The following is a 14,442-nucleotide window of genomic DNA, read 5'->3' as shown; positions in this document are numbered from 1 at the left end:
CTTGGAGGAGGGGGCTGAAGGGTGGATCAGTAAATTTGCTGATGACACCAAGATTGGAGGAGTAGTGGATGAGGTGGAGGGCTGTTGTAGGCTGCAAAGAGACATTGATAGGATGCAGTGCTAGGCCGAAAAATGGCAGATGGAGTTTAACACTGATAAGTGCAAGGTGATTCATTTTGGTAGGACAAATTTGAATGCAGATTACAGGGTCAAAGGTAGGGTTCTGAGGAATGTGGAGGAACCGAGATCTTGGGGTTCATATCCACAGATCTCTGAAGGTTGCCACTCAAGTGGATAGAGCTGTGAAGAAGGCCTATAGTGTTGGCGTTTATTAACGGGGTTTGAGTTTAAGAGCCGTTGGGTTATGCTGCAACTGTACAGGACCTTGGTGAGGCCACATTTGGAATATTGTGTGCAGTTCTGGTCACCTCACTATAAGAAGGATGTGGAAGCACTGGAAAGACTGCAAAGGAGATTTACCAGGATGCTGCCTGGTTTGGAGGGTAGGTCTTATGAGGAAAGGTTGAGGGAGCTAGGGCTTTTCTCTTTAGAGCGGAGGAGGTTGAGAGGTGACTTAATAGAGGTTTATAAGATGATGAGGGGGATAGATAGAGTGAACGTTCAAAGACTATTTCCTCAGGTGGACGTAGCTGTTACCAGGGGGCATAACTAAAAGGTTCATGGTGGGAGATATAGGAGGGATGTCCGAGGTAGGTTCTTTACTCAGTGGTTGGGGTGTGGAATGGACTGCCTGCTGTGATAGTGGAGTCGGACACTTTAGGAACTTTCAAGCAGTTATTGGATAGGCACATGGAACACACTAGAATGATAGGGAGTGGGATAGCTTGATCTTGGTTTGTCAAAGCTTGGCACAACATTGTGGGCCGAAGGGCCTGTACTGTTCTATATTCTGCCTCCTTGTTCTTGTACTCTATGCCACCACTGATAAAAACAAGTGTCCCATATGCCTACTTTTCTATTCACCTGCTCTGCTGCCTTCAGAGATCTGTGAATAAATTACCCCAAGTCCTAGCATTGATCCTTGTGGACACTAGCCTCCAGTCACTTGAACAGCCTTCTGTGTCCTCTTACTAAGATGTGGAGATGCTGATGTTGGACTGGGGTGGGCACAGTAAGAAGCCTCAACACCAGGTTAAAGTCCAACAGGTTTATTTGGAATCACGAACTTTCAGAGCGCTGTTCCCTCATCAGGTGAGTGGAGGTAGGTTTCACAAACACGGCATATAAAGACAAAGTCACTATTGCAAGATAATGGTCAGAATGCAAGTCTTTACAGGTACAGATAGTGCAAGTGGAGAGAGGGATAATCACAGGTTAGAGGTGTGGATTGTCTCAAGCCAAGACAGTTAGTAGAATTTTACAAGCACAGGCCAAATGGTGGGAGTCACATGTAGTGTGACATGAACCCAAGATCCCGGTTGAGGCCATCCTCGTGCATGCAGAACTTGACTACACAGAACTGCCAAGCAGAATCTGATAGTCATGTAACTTGAAGGCTGCCTTGGAGAGTGCCGACCTGAAGATCTGAGGCTAAATGCCCTTGACTAAAATATTCCTCAACTGGAAGGAAACACTGCTTGGTGGTTGTTGTGTGGTTTGTTCATCCGTTGTTGTAGCGTCTGCATAGTCTCATCAATGTACCATGCCTCAGGACATCCTTTCCTGCAGCATATGAGGTAGACAATGTTGGCCAAGTCACATGAGTATGTACTGCGTACCTGGTGAGTGGTGTTCTGATGGATGGATACCACCATCACATGAGGAACACCACTCACCAGGTATACAGTACATACTCATGCAACTTGGCCAAAGTTGTCTACCTCATACACTGCAGGAAAGGATGTCCCAAGGCATGGTACATTGAGACTATGCAGACACTACAACGGATGAACAAACACCATGCAACAATCACCAGGCAGCAGTGTTTCCTTCCAGACGAGGGCATTCAGCCTCCGATCTTCAGGTAAGCATTCTGAGGTGGCCTTCAAGACGCATGACAACACAGAATCACCGAGCAGAAACTGATAGGCCATCCTCATGCATACAGAACTTGGCTAAACCAGGATTTTGGGTTCATGTCACACTACATATAACCCCACCATTTGGCCTTGGTTTGTAAAATCTTAACTGTTCTGGCTTGAGACAATTCAGATCTCTTCAATCTGTGATTATCCCTCTCTACTGGAATACTTGCATTCCAACCATTATCTTGCAATTGTGTCTTTGTCTATATATGCCATGTTAGTGAAACCTACCCCTCCACTCCGATGAAGGAGCAGTGTTCCAAAAGCTTGTGATTCCAAATAACCTGTTGGACTTTAACCATCTCTCAAGTTTCCCTTAATTCCATGTGCTTCAACCTCATCAGTCTCCAGTTTAGGACCCTGCTGTCAAAGGCTTTGCTAAAATCCATATAAACTACATCAGTTGCACTTCCCTCAGCCACACATTGGTCATTTTTTGAAAAAAATCAAATTTATTAGGCATAACCACCCCGATACAGCCATTCTGACTATCCCTAGTTATCCACTTGGAGAGGCATAGGTTATGAATTTTCTCCAATTTCTCTACCACTGCCATGAGACTCAATCTAATTTCCTGGTTCAGCTCTGCCACCCTTTCATGTGGGGTTGTGGCTGCCACTATTTAAATGCACAAGGTTCTGGAGTGTGGATGAGGAGCATCATGTGGGAATCTGAGAAAACTTTACTCTGGATTATACACTGGACAAGTTGAAGAATAAACATAATTGTGAAGGGATAGTGCAAAAGAGTTTGGATCACTCACCTAATCAAACCCCATATTTTTGGGGGAAAGTTCTAAGCTAGTTAATGTTTTTTTTTATACTTTTCCAATTCAATCAAATCAAATTCAGAGTCTCAACAAGTTGAGACATTTCAGATCCAGGCTGACAAGACAGGGCAAGCGACCAAACCACCCTGTCCTGGGCTTGATCTACATGAGCCAAGCTGATTGGAGAAGGGGGAGGTTCCTCCTCCAAGACTTGGGCTCATTTGCATCTTAGCCAAAAGGCCGAGATGCCGCTTTTAAAAATTGCTTCATGTTTGGAAGGGTCAAAGTCACATTGGTCATAGAATGTGAGATGTGAGCTACCTAGAGATTCAATAGACTAATGTGCACAATGTAGCTCCCATTGAGACTTGGGAGTATTTTAGCTTTCAAATTACACCAAGTTATTTGATCTTTAGAAAGGACAAGAAAATTGGGAAGAGTTGTAACGAGGACAACATTGCAAGAATGTGAAGGGGATTCTGTGTCATGGAGATGTATAAAGAACCTTGAACTTTTAAATTGAAGATGGGTGAACAAAATGTGGTTTCTAACCTACATGGGCTCCTGGTTAAGCAACACTTGAATTTCCACTAGCCCTCCTGCCAGACTCTGCCCTGGACTTTTGAACATTCCTGATTTTTAATTGCTGTACAAGTGGTGGCTATCTTTCAGCCATCTAGACCCTGAACTCATTCTCTCATTCCCTCAATATACGAAGACATGTCAAAAACTCTGATCATACTTTTATTTTTGTCCAGCAACATTGCTTCTCTTGGGATTTTATATTAAAGATGCTGTTTAGATGCCAGTTGTTACTTTCGCATTTTTATTCCTGGGGAAGTATGTCTATGCATATGTTACTGAGAACAGTAATGTAATAGAATGAGGATTCCACCAGTCCTCATTCCTGGGAAAGGAGCCCAAAACCCCAGTTTCCCTATGTTCACAGAGATAACTAGCCTTGTGTTGAACTGCCTCTTTGTAGTGATCTATTGGCCATGAATAGTAGGCTTGTGGACCATGTGGATTTCATTCCCTTTCTTGGAGATTCCCAATGTGAAGAGGAGAGCAGCCAGTGGCTAATTCCTCACTGCTACCCTTTGATCAGTAAGCCAGACCAACCTGCCTAATTAAAGCAGAGAATAACCAACTTAATAACAGGCTAGAAATAGCCCTCTTAGTTCCATGCAGGTCCTTTATTATAGTGTTTCCCATATTCACATACATATAACTTTTTATAATACAGTCTTTTAAATAACTTTACACAGAATAAGGTTTTTGAATTAATTATCTATCAAAATTTAATATCCATGCTCTATAGCAAACTGACAATATATTCCATTGTACAAATTTACAGTGAGAATCCAAGGGACTGGGGAGGGAGGAAAATGCAATGTGGATACGGTTAGTCTTTACACTCATCCAAGATGAAATAGACTGACTAACCACTTGAAGCTACACTCTAATTTTATAGAAAGAACATGAACGTGGGACAATGACTTTTTTTCTAACTAGGAACCTGCAGCACCTTTGACTTGGCAGGTGTTGAATATGGCACTGGAGTAACTCCTGAAAAATGCAAAGAATTTCTGGCCCCAGAAAAATACCAAAAGGGACAAGTTAATGAGGAACGTACCAAAGGAAAAGGTTGCAGGGTTATGGGGAAAGAGTAGGTGAGTGGATAGCTCTTTCAAAGAGCTGGTATGGGCATGATGGCTCAAATGGCCTCTCCCTCTGCTGCACCAGTGGGTTTTTTTTTGCTGGAGGGGTAGAAATGGTTTATAAGCTTACATTGAACATGTTTCTTTTCACAGTACAAAATCTGGCTCCCGATGCTGAGCTGCTTGTCCCTCACCCTCCACCTCTTTGGAAAAAAAAACTCTACAAAAGCTCCCTACTGTAGTTTCACCATGAGGCAGCGTAACAGCAAATACTCCATGTCTGATACCAAAACAGATCAACAGGATGAAAATGGGGCAAATTCTCCAATGGCCAGCAGCTTGCCTGCTCTATTTTCCTGCAAGTATTTTTTTTAACCCTGATGCTCTAAAGCAATTCTCAGAGTAATGGCAACAAAACTCAAAGGAAATGAGTTGAGGATGTAAACGAAACACCACCGACTGTGCTTTTGTTCACATCACGTACAAAAGCTGAGGATTCTGCCACCTGCAATTGTGGAGTTTGTTTCTTTGTCAAAATGAATACTGAGCCTGGCCTCCTGAAATGTATAGATAGAGCTGAGAAACACTAAGGGGAAAAACCATTAGTGGGGGTTGTATATAGATCCCCAAACCGTGGTGGTGATGTTGGGAATTGCATTAAACAGGAAATTAGAGATGCATGCAATAAAGGAAAGGGCGATTTTAATCTGCATACAACTTAGTAACAATACTAATGAGGAGGAATTCCTGGAGGGTATACAGGATGGTTTTTGGGACCAATATATCGAGGAACAGACTGTCCTAATAGACTAGGTATTTTGTATAATGAGAAAGGGATAAATGGCAATCTCATTATGAGACCGCTTGGGGAGAACCATAACATGATAGAATGCTTCATCAATGACGTTGTTGATTCTGAGATGAGGGTCCTGAATCTTAAAATAAACTATGATGGTATGAAGCATGAGTTGGCTATAATAGTTTGGAAGTGTTACCTAAGAGGGATGAAACTGCAACAATTGTTTGTTCCCTTCTGACACAAAAGTAAAACCAGAAAGATGGCCAAACCATGGCTTGCAAGGGAAAGTAGAGATTTTAGATCCAAGGGAGAGGTATACAAATTGGCCAAGAAAAACAACAGACCTGAGGATTGGGAGCAGTTTAGAATCCAGTAAAGGAGGACCAAGGGACTGATTAAGAAGGGGAAAATAGAGTTCGAAAGTAAGCATGCGGGGAACATAAAAGCTAACAAAGTTTCTATTAGGTATGTGGAGAGAAAAGGATTGAAGACAAACGTAGGTCCCTTAGTTAGAAATGGGAATTTATAACAGGGAATAATGAAATGGCTGATCAACTGAATACATTGGTTCCAATGAACTAATAGAAATGGTGGGGAACACAGGGTTTAGTGAGAGGGAGGAACTGAAGGAAATCAGCTTTAGTAGAGAAATGGTGTTAGGGAAACTGATGGGATTGAAGGCCGATAAATCCCCAGGGCCTGAATCTACATTCCAGAGAACTTAAGGAAGTGGAGCTGGTAATAGTGGATGCTCTGGTGGCCATTTTTCAAGATTTGATAGACTATGGAACAGTTCCTACAAATTGGAGGGTAGTTAATGTAATCCCACTATTTAAAAAGGGAGGTAGCGAGAAAGCAGGTAATTGTGGACCAGTCAACTTGATGTTGGTAGTGGGGAAAACTCTAGAATCGATTATAAAAGATTTTATAGCAGAGCACTTGAATCAGTGGCAGAACTAGACACCATCAGCATGGATCTATGAAGGGGAAATCATGCTTGACTGCAGTTCTTTGAGGATGTAACTAATAGAATTGATGAGGCAGAGCCAGGTGATGTTGTCCATTTGGACTTTCAGAATGCTTTCAAACTCCCACTCAAGAGATTAGCATGTAAAATGAAAGTGCATGATTGGATGTAGTGTATTGAGATGGATAGAATTCTGGTTGACACAGAAATCTTTTTCCAAATGACACACAGTGACTAGTGAGGTACTGCAGTTATTCACAATATGTATTAATTATTTAGATGTGGGAACTAAATGCAATATCTCCAAATTTGCAGTTGACACAAAGCTGGGTGGGAGGGTGCGCTGCGAGGAGGTTGCAGGGTTTGATTGATTGGCCATGCTAAAATGACCCTAGTGTCAAGGGAGGATTAGCAGGGTAAGTGTGTGGGGTTATGGGAATAGGGCCTGGGTGGGATTGTTGTCGGTACAGACTTGGCATGCCGAATGGCCACCTTCCGTACTGTAGGGATTCTATGATACTTCCATGTGATTTGGACAAGCTGAGTGAGTGGACAAATGATTGGCAGACTCAGTATAATGCGGAAATATGTGAGGTCATCCAATTTGGTAGGAAAAACAGGAAGGCGGATTATTACCTGAATGGCTACAAATTGAGAGGGGGGAATGTGCAACGAGACCTGGGTGTCCTCATACACCAGTCAAGATGGAGGTAAGCATGCGGGTGCAGCAGGCAGTAAAAAAAAAGCAAATAGTATATTTGCCTTCATAGCAAGAAGATTCGAATGCAGGAGCAGGGATGTCTTGCTGCAATTTTACAGGGCATTAGTGAGGCCACACCCGGAATAATGTTTACAGGCTTGGGTTCCTTATCGGAGGGAGGAAGGATGTTCTTGCTGTAGGGGGATGAAGAGAAGGTTTACCAGACTGATTCCAGGGATGGTGGAACTGACATATGGAGGAAAGATTGAGTTAGTTAGGATTATATTCACTGGAGTTTAGAAGAACGAAAGGGGATCTGATAGAAATGGGGACTAGACAGGGTAGATACAGGAAGGATCATAATGGTGGGGGAGTCCAGAACCAGGGGTCATAATCTAAGGAAACAGGGAAAAACCTTTAGGACTGAGATGAGAATTTCTTCACCTGGAGAGTAGTAAGCCTGTGGAATTCACTGCCACAAAAAGCAGTTGAGGCCAAAACATTGAGTTAGATATAGCTGTTGGGGCAAAGGAGATCAAAGAATATGGGGGGAGAAGGTGGAAACAGGTTATTTAGTTGGATGATCAGTCATGATCATAATGAATGGCGATGCAGACTCAAAGGGCTCAACGTCCTACTCCTCCTCCTGTTTTCTATGTATCTACAAAATCTATCCAATACAAGTAGAAAATGATAGTCTAAAGGTGACAGGACTCCAGGGGTTATAGACAAGGACAGACAAATGGTTACACAGTGATTTTGACTGAAGCACCCGAATCACACTCCACATTGCATGAAAGCCAAATTGCCTAACTGGTGACATTTACAGATGCTTCCAGCTGTATCTGCAGATATGATCAGAGCTTGCTGACAGTGGTGCCTACAAATGTAGTATAGAGTCAGCCGCACAGCAGTGCCTGTGGACTGCAGCAATTTCCTGAACACCCCAGTGAGGAATAAAATACCTCCCCTTCAATTTGGGTACTTCTTACACAACATGGTGATTTGCAACAGCCTTTTTCCTATTAGTCAGTACCTAGTGCTTTTCATTACAATCCCAAGTAGAGGTCCCTTGATGCGGGTTTCTCACATTTCAGGATTACAGTCTAAACAGCGAATAAAGTACAAGACACAACTGTGTGGAGACTACTACTGACAAACTGGATCTAATGTATCTGAATCTGCCCAAGCGAGGAGCCACTGCTCAGCTACTTGACCCGAACAGCACTATGCCTAGTCTGATGGGGAATTAGGGGATAATAAATTGTGGATGAGGGATTGGCTAAATGACAGTACTGATCCCTGTGGCACTTCACTAGATGGTTCCCGACCTGACCCATCTATTCTGACTCTCTTCTAAGGCCTCAACTACATACACAGTGGTTAGCACTGCTGCCTCACAACACCAGGTCCCAGGTTCAATTCCAGCCTTGGGTGACTGTCTGTGTAGAGTGTATGGGTTTTTAAACCCATACATGTCTGCATGGGTTTCCTCCAGGTGCTCTGGTTTCCTCCACAGTCCAAAGATGTGCGGGTTAGATTGATTGGTCATGCTAAATTGCCCCTTAGTGTCCCAAGGTATATAAGCTTGGGGGATCAGTGGGGTAAGAACATGGGGCTACAGGGTAAACCTGAGTAAGAAATGGCTCCTTGTGCACTGTAGGGATTCTATGATGCTACATACAATCTATATTGTGTTGGAGGAAGGGACTGAATGCCCTGTAGCCAAATTACTGATGATACAAAGATATGCAAGTTGTGGAGGACAAAATGGATGAAGTATGTAGATTCCCAGAAATAGCCATTCTGATGGTTGGAACTTAGTGCTGGGCAGGTATGTAGCAGATTCTCAACCTAAAGGCTTATAACCTCCAACTGAACACCATTAGCACAGCACTAATGGCAATGATGAACAGTGTCAAATGAGATGATTTTCTCTCTTTTAAATGCTCCTAACTTGAAATGAAATCAAGGAACACCCTTTCCGTTAAAACAAAATGGACCAGTCTTTTAAAAAAAGATTCAGTAAAGAGCTATGCCTTAAGTGTGTTACTAGAAGTGGGAAAATCTGTTTTTTGTTGCTTGGTCCCTCTGCTTTCCAGTTTTAGCAATGGGAGGCTACACCCAACTCACCCTCATAAAACTCCATCAATCAAATCAGAATGAGTAGCACCATTACTGAGTTGCTATTGATACAATCAGCACCATGGAGAGAGCTGGTCAAATCCCAACAACTCGCCACAATGAACGCACTGACCTGCTATCAAATACTATCTTTCTAAAAGTTGAGTTTTACTCCCCTCAATGTTACAATCTTCAGAACTAATCCTGGCTGGTATAGAGAACAAGATAAATAAGTAAATAAAAATAGTTTTCAGAACAAAACTACATTTACTGAATGCTTCAAAATATGTCAGGGTAAGGTGATGGAGACACAGGCAGTTAGATCCTGAGCCAAGATATGAAAGGGATTAGGTTAACAGGGCACTCTGCTCATTGTTACTGTTCAATGTTTGTGAATTATGAAGTGTAAGGAGATGGAAAAGGCCAGCTAACTAATGTCAGGTCTGACATAAGTGAGTCACTAGGTTCTGAACTCTGCTTTTCAATGTGAGAACCAAGTAGGGAATCCCATCTCTGACCCAAAAGGACTCCAGATTCACATGGGGAGTAGGCTACAGGTATTCTTGGGCTAACTGGTCTCCCACAAACAGTTCACTACAAAGTTCCTGTAAACTAGACAAGTGAAAAGACTGTAAGTGTCCTAAAGTGTCCAAATATAGGGCAGGGTCATTAATGCTTCATCAAAGCCATGATCCCCAATGATGAGTAACAAACACTTCATAAAACCTGAATCTCAAGCCTCCTTCCATTTTTTTCTCCATCCTTCCTCATGGAATACTATTCCATAGGGGTCCTTCAGTACCTATAAGCCTTGGGGTGACTGCCAGCAGGTTATTCCACAATAGGTAGCATCACAATGTCCAATCTCTCTTGTCCTAACACCCCCACTGTGCCCTTTATCCAACAGAGGTCACTGGATAGTAATCCAGATAGCCCAGGAGTGCTGTCCACCTCAAGGAGAGATTCATAATCTCAGCTGGGACTGGGGATCAATGTACAGCTCTCTGGTCTGTACTTAAAACCTATCTCTTGATTCAGCGCAAGGATTAAAAACTTGTCCCATGAGCTCCTTGAGGACAAGAGCTACAAAACAAGCCAAATTTCACCCACTGGGACCCAAAGGAGCAGAGTGCAAGGAAGAAGAGCCTTTGGAGGAAGTTTTCTCCAGGTAAGAAGAGTGATAGCCCAGGGACTGTGCTCTGTCCTCCGGTGGCTCTCAGTTAATCATTTAGATCTCTGGATGTGTGCGTGTGTGTGGGTGGGGGGCAGCTCTAGACTTCCAAAAATTCCAAGCATCAAATGGAGAACTCGAGCAGCAGGGATACCAAGTGGCAGGAATAGTGTGGTGAGCTCTCGGCAATAAAGGACGAATAAATTATAAAATATATATAAATAAAAGTGTCTCCACGCCCCATCGCGTGGGTGGCCGAGGGACACCGGCCAATCAAGTCATTTGACTACAGACCCTCTATTGTAACAGGGCCTCAACTCATCATAAATAAGGTTATTGCACAACCACATCTGGGCAGAGAGACAACAGGAGGGTGCTGGGAGTACAATTTACGATAGGAGGATCGCATTCTATCATCAGCATCCCCTGGTCCCGCAAATACCAAAGATTCCTCTTCACCCTGACCCCTGTCCCTCTCCCCAGCAGTATCCAGACAAGCCATTTTGTTCTTCCTTGAGGGAGACAACCAATGCATTCAGCTTCTACAGCTGCTTAAAGGGGACTCGCATTTGTGCGTCAAGCAATTTCAAAACTACAGCTTCACAGAAATTGGCGGCAGAGTCTGTCTTTAAAATGATACAAAGGATCTCGGGCAGCTCAATCAGTAGCTGTAGTTTTAGCTTTGCAGGTTAAACCCCGGAACAACTGGGAGGACACAAGATGCGATGGCTGACACCTGCTTTGACAGCTGGTTATGAAGCTCCATCTACTTGAATGCAGTAAATTCTCCTGCTAAAGGAAAAACAGAATTTGAAGATTAGCTTCCCAGAGTGATGATGACAGGCTTCAACATCAAACTCAGTCAGCATTGGCACTGCAAGTAATTGGTTGCAATGCGTTCCCTGTTGGCTCTTCACCTCTGGATGTTGGGTTCAGGTGTAGCTCGGTCTGAATGGGTGGCCATCTCTGCTGACTGCAATGTTCTGTAGGAGATTGGTTTGGTCAAACACCAGTGAGTATGGCCCAGCACTAACGGTTTTTCTCACAGAGAGAAACTTGCTGTGGGAATTGGGACAATTTGCACTCATGAGACCCACTGTTGAGGCAGAGTGAAGGGAACCTCTCTGTGCTATACCTAAACTCTGGGAACGAGTGCAAGCCTATATGGTGCCCGAAATCTAACTCACTCCAGTGCCTTGCACAGTCACATTCCCCACCATAGTGAACACAAGAATGGAGAGCTGTGAAACATTCTGACATAGCCATGCCTTCCAGGAGAGGGGATGCAGAGCAAAAAGTGTCTGAACCACTTCTCTAGTAGCGTTTTTATAATCAAAATGGTCAGAGTTTGACTTTCAAAATAGCACACAGTAAAAGTGAAAAAACCTATCCAATCACATTGCCTGTTTTACAGTAGCTGTGTGTGGTCTCAGCAGCTTTCCACTTGCAGGACTCAATTGCTGCCACTAGATGGCAGCCTTCCAAAGCCTTTGGATGCTGTGGAATATTCATCCTAGATTCACAGAGGGGGGGGGGAAAACAATCTCCCTGACCGCTAATGAGTCCGTATCATGTTGCTTTTATGGGAGCTTGCAATGTTTTCTTTAAACAGTGACGCCCTTGTTTTTAAATTCCTCCATGGTCCCGCTGTTCCCTATCTCTTGAATCTCATCCAGCTCTACAACCTTAAGGAATGCAGAGGTCTCTTAAGTCTGGCTTTGGGCATCTCTGCTCCACCACCGATGATGTGGAGATGCCGGCGTTGGACTGGGATAAACACGGTAAGAAGTCTCACAACACCAGGTTAAAGTCCAACAGGTTTATTTGGTAGCAGAATCCACTCGCTTTCGGAGCGGTGCTCCTTCGTCAGGTAAGTGGGAGTTCAGTTCACAAACAGGGATATAAAGACACAAACTCAATTTACAAAATAGTGGTTGGAATGTGAATCTTTACAGGTAATCAAGTCTTAAAGGTACAGACAATGTGAGTGGAGAGAGGATTAAGCACAGGTTAAAGAGGTGTGTATTGTCTCCAGACAGGACAGTTAGTGAGATTTTGCAAGCCCAGGCAAATCGTGGGGGTTACAGATAATGTGACATGAACCCAAGATCCCGGTTGAGGCCGTCCTCATGTGTGCGGAACTTGGCTATCAGTCTCTGCTCAGCGATTCTGCGTTGTTGTGTGTCGTGAAGGCCGCCTTGGAGAACGCTAACCCAAAGATCAGAGGCTGAATGCCCGTGACCGCTGAAGTGTTCCCCAACAGGAAGAGAACACTCTTGCCTGGTGATTGCCGAGCGGCATTCATTCATCCATTGTCGTAGCGTCTGCATGGTCTTCCCAATGTACCATGCCTCGGGACATCCTTTCCTGCCTCAACCGGGATCTTGCGTTCACGTCACATTATCTGTAATCCCCACGACTTGCCTGGACTTGCAAACTCTCACTAACTGTCCTGTCTGGAGACAATACACACCTCTTTAACCTGTGCTTAATCCTCTCTCCACTCACAGCGCCCCGAAAGCTAGTGGCTTTTGCTACCAAATAAACCTGTTGGACTTTAACCTGGTGTTGTGAGACTTCTTACTGTGTCCACCACCGATCACCATACCTTCAGCTACCTTGGCCTTGCGCTCTGCGATTCTGTTCTGCTGCCTCATTTGCCTTCCTAAAACTGAGATGCTCCTTTGACAAAGCTTTTAATTATCTGCCTTGATGTCTCCTTATGTGGTTCAGTGTCATTTCTTTTCTAATGCTTTTATAATGGGGGGACTGCTGCCTCCCAGCGCCAGGGACCCAGGTTCGATTCCAGGCTTGGGTCGCTGTCTGTGTGCACATTCTCCCCGTGTCTGCGTGGGTTTCCTCCGGGTGCTCCAGTTTCCTCCCACAGTCCAAAGATATGGGGGTTGGGTAGATTGACCATGCTAAATTCTCCCTTAATGTCCTAAGGTGTGTAGATTAGGGCAATTAGCAGGGTAAATACATGGGGTTGCAGCGTTATGGGCCGGGCGGGATTATTCTTGGTGCAGGCCCGATGGGCCGAATGGCCTCCTTCTGCATGGGAAGGATTTTATGATATTTAATCATATTATAAAGGTTGTTATTGCTATTGTTGACTGTACTTCAAACGTCTTTGCTCCCTCTGGTTGTGCTGGAAGAGGACATCAGCCAAAGACAAGTCTTGGCTGATGGTTGTAACACAAAGTACAAAGACCTCATTGTATAGGTGTACAGGTCAAGAATGGCCCACTGGAGTGAGGGAACCCCTAGAGACTGAACCCCCAACAAGGAACTGATGGTCAACAGAACATTAGTCTCATAACTGATCTCTAAACAGATCCAGATGTGGAGATGCTGGTATTGGACTGGGGTGGACAAGATGAGAGGGCACACAATACCAGGTTATAGTCCAACAGGTTTATTTGAAATCACAAGCTTTCGGAGTGCTGCTCCTTCATCAGGTGAAGTTCTTGCTCCACTTCACCTGACGAAGGAGCAGCACTCAGAAAGCTTGTGATTTCAAATAAACCTGTTGGACTATAACCTGGTGTCGTGTGACCTTTTCATCTTATACAGATCAATGAGCAGCTATTCGAGGGCCGAGAGTGGACAGTCTGGACAAAGGCTCACCGTCCTCACACACACTCACCATATCCTCCGGCCTGGATGGGTGTCTTTGGGGAAGCACAAGTGTACAGGCTGAAGTCCTCGGTCTGGAAACCGGCCCGATTGAGCGAGGGCTCCGATGCACTGCGATGAATCTTTGGCAAGGATCTGGCCAGCAACTCAATCGAGGCAAGAATCTGCAATGCAGAAGTGCTTCATTATTCAGTAGTCTGAGAACCACTTGTACATCGTCTCCTTCATCAGTCAGTCCTCACTGGAACTCCCTCCATCTCCCTATCCATGTCAGAGGCTTCAAGTAAGAACCTTGAATTAAAGGCTGAATTCATAGATTCAGACACATTTACAGTACAGAAGGAGGCCATTCAGCCCATCGTGTCCATGCTGGTAAACAAAGATCTGACCACACTTATCACATTCTCCAGCGTTTCATCCATTACTCTGGAGGTTACGGCAGCACAAGTGAATATCTAAATATTTGTTCAATGTTACAAGAGTTTCTGACTTGCCTCCCATTTCAGGCAGTGAGTTCCAGACTTCCACCACCCTCTGGGTGAAAAAGTGTCTCCTGAACTCCCCTCTTAG

General features: G+C 44.2%; 1 protein-coding gene across 5 annotated transcripts in view; it reads right to left on the bottom strand.

Moving 5' to 3' along the window:
• Positions 1-1,989: 1,989 nt before the first annotated feature.
• The window catches only part of braf (B-Raf proto-oncogene, serine/threonine kinase), a 119,896-nt gene continuing 107,443 nt past the window's right edge, over positions 1,990-14,442 (bottom strand). For 2 of the 5 annotated variants that reach the window (XM_078220290.1, XM_078220288.1), the window contains 2 exons: positions 13,883-14,036; positions 1,990-11,025 (listed from right to left, as the gene is read on the bottom strand). In XM_078220290.1, the coding sequence (XP_078076416.1) occupies positions 11,003-11,025; positions 13,883-14,036 (177 nt within the window). In that variant the 3' untranslated portion in view covers positions 1,990-11,002. Of the gene's footprint in view, positions 11,029-13,882; positions 14,037-14,442 lie in introns of all 5 variants that reach the window. The other 3 variants (XM_078220287.1, XM_078220289.1, XM_078220286.1) reach the window with 2 other exon arrangements.

This window comes from Mustelus asterias, chromosome 9 (assembly GCF_964213995.1).
Source record: "Mustelus asterias chromosome 9, sMusAst1.hap1.1, whole genome shotgun sequence".
NCBI lineage: Eukaryota > Metazoa > Chordata > Chondrichthyes > Carcharhiniformes > Triakidae > Mustelus > Mustelus asterias.
This window is presented reverse-complemented; position numbering and strand designations above follow the sequence as displayed.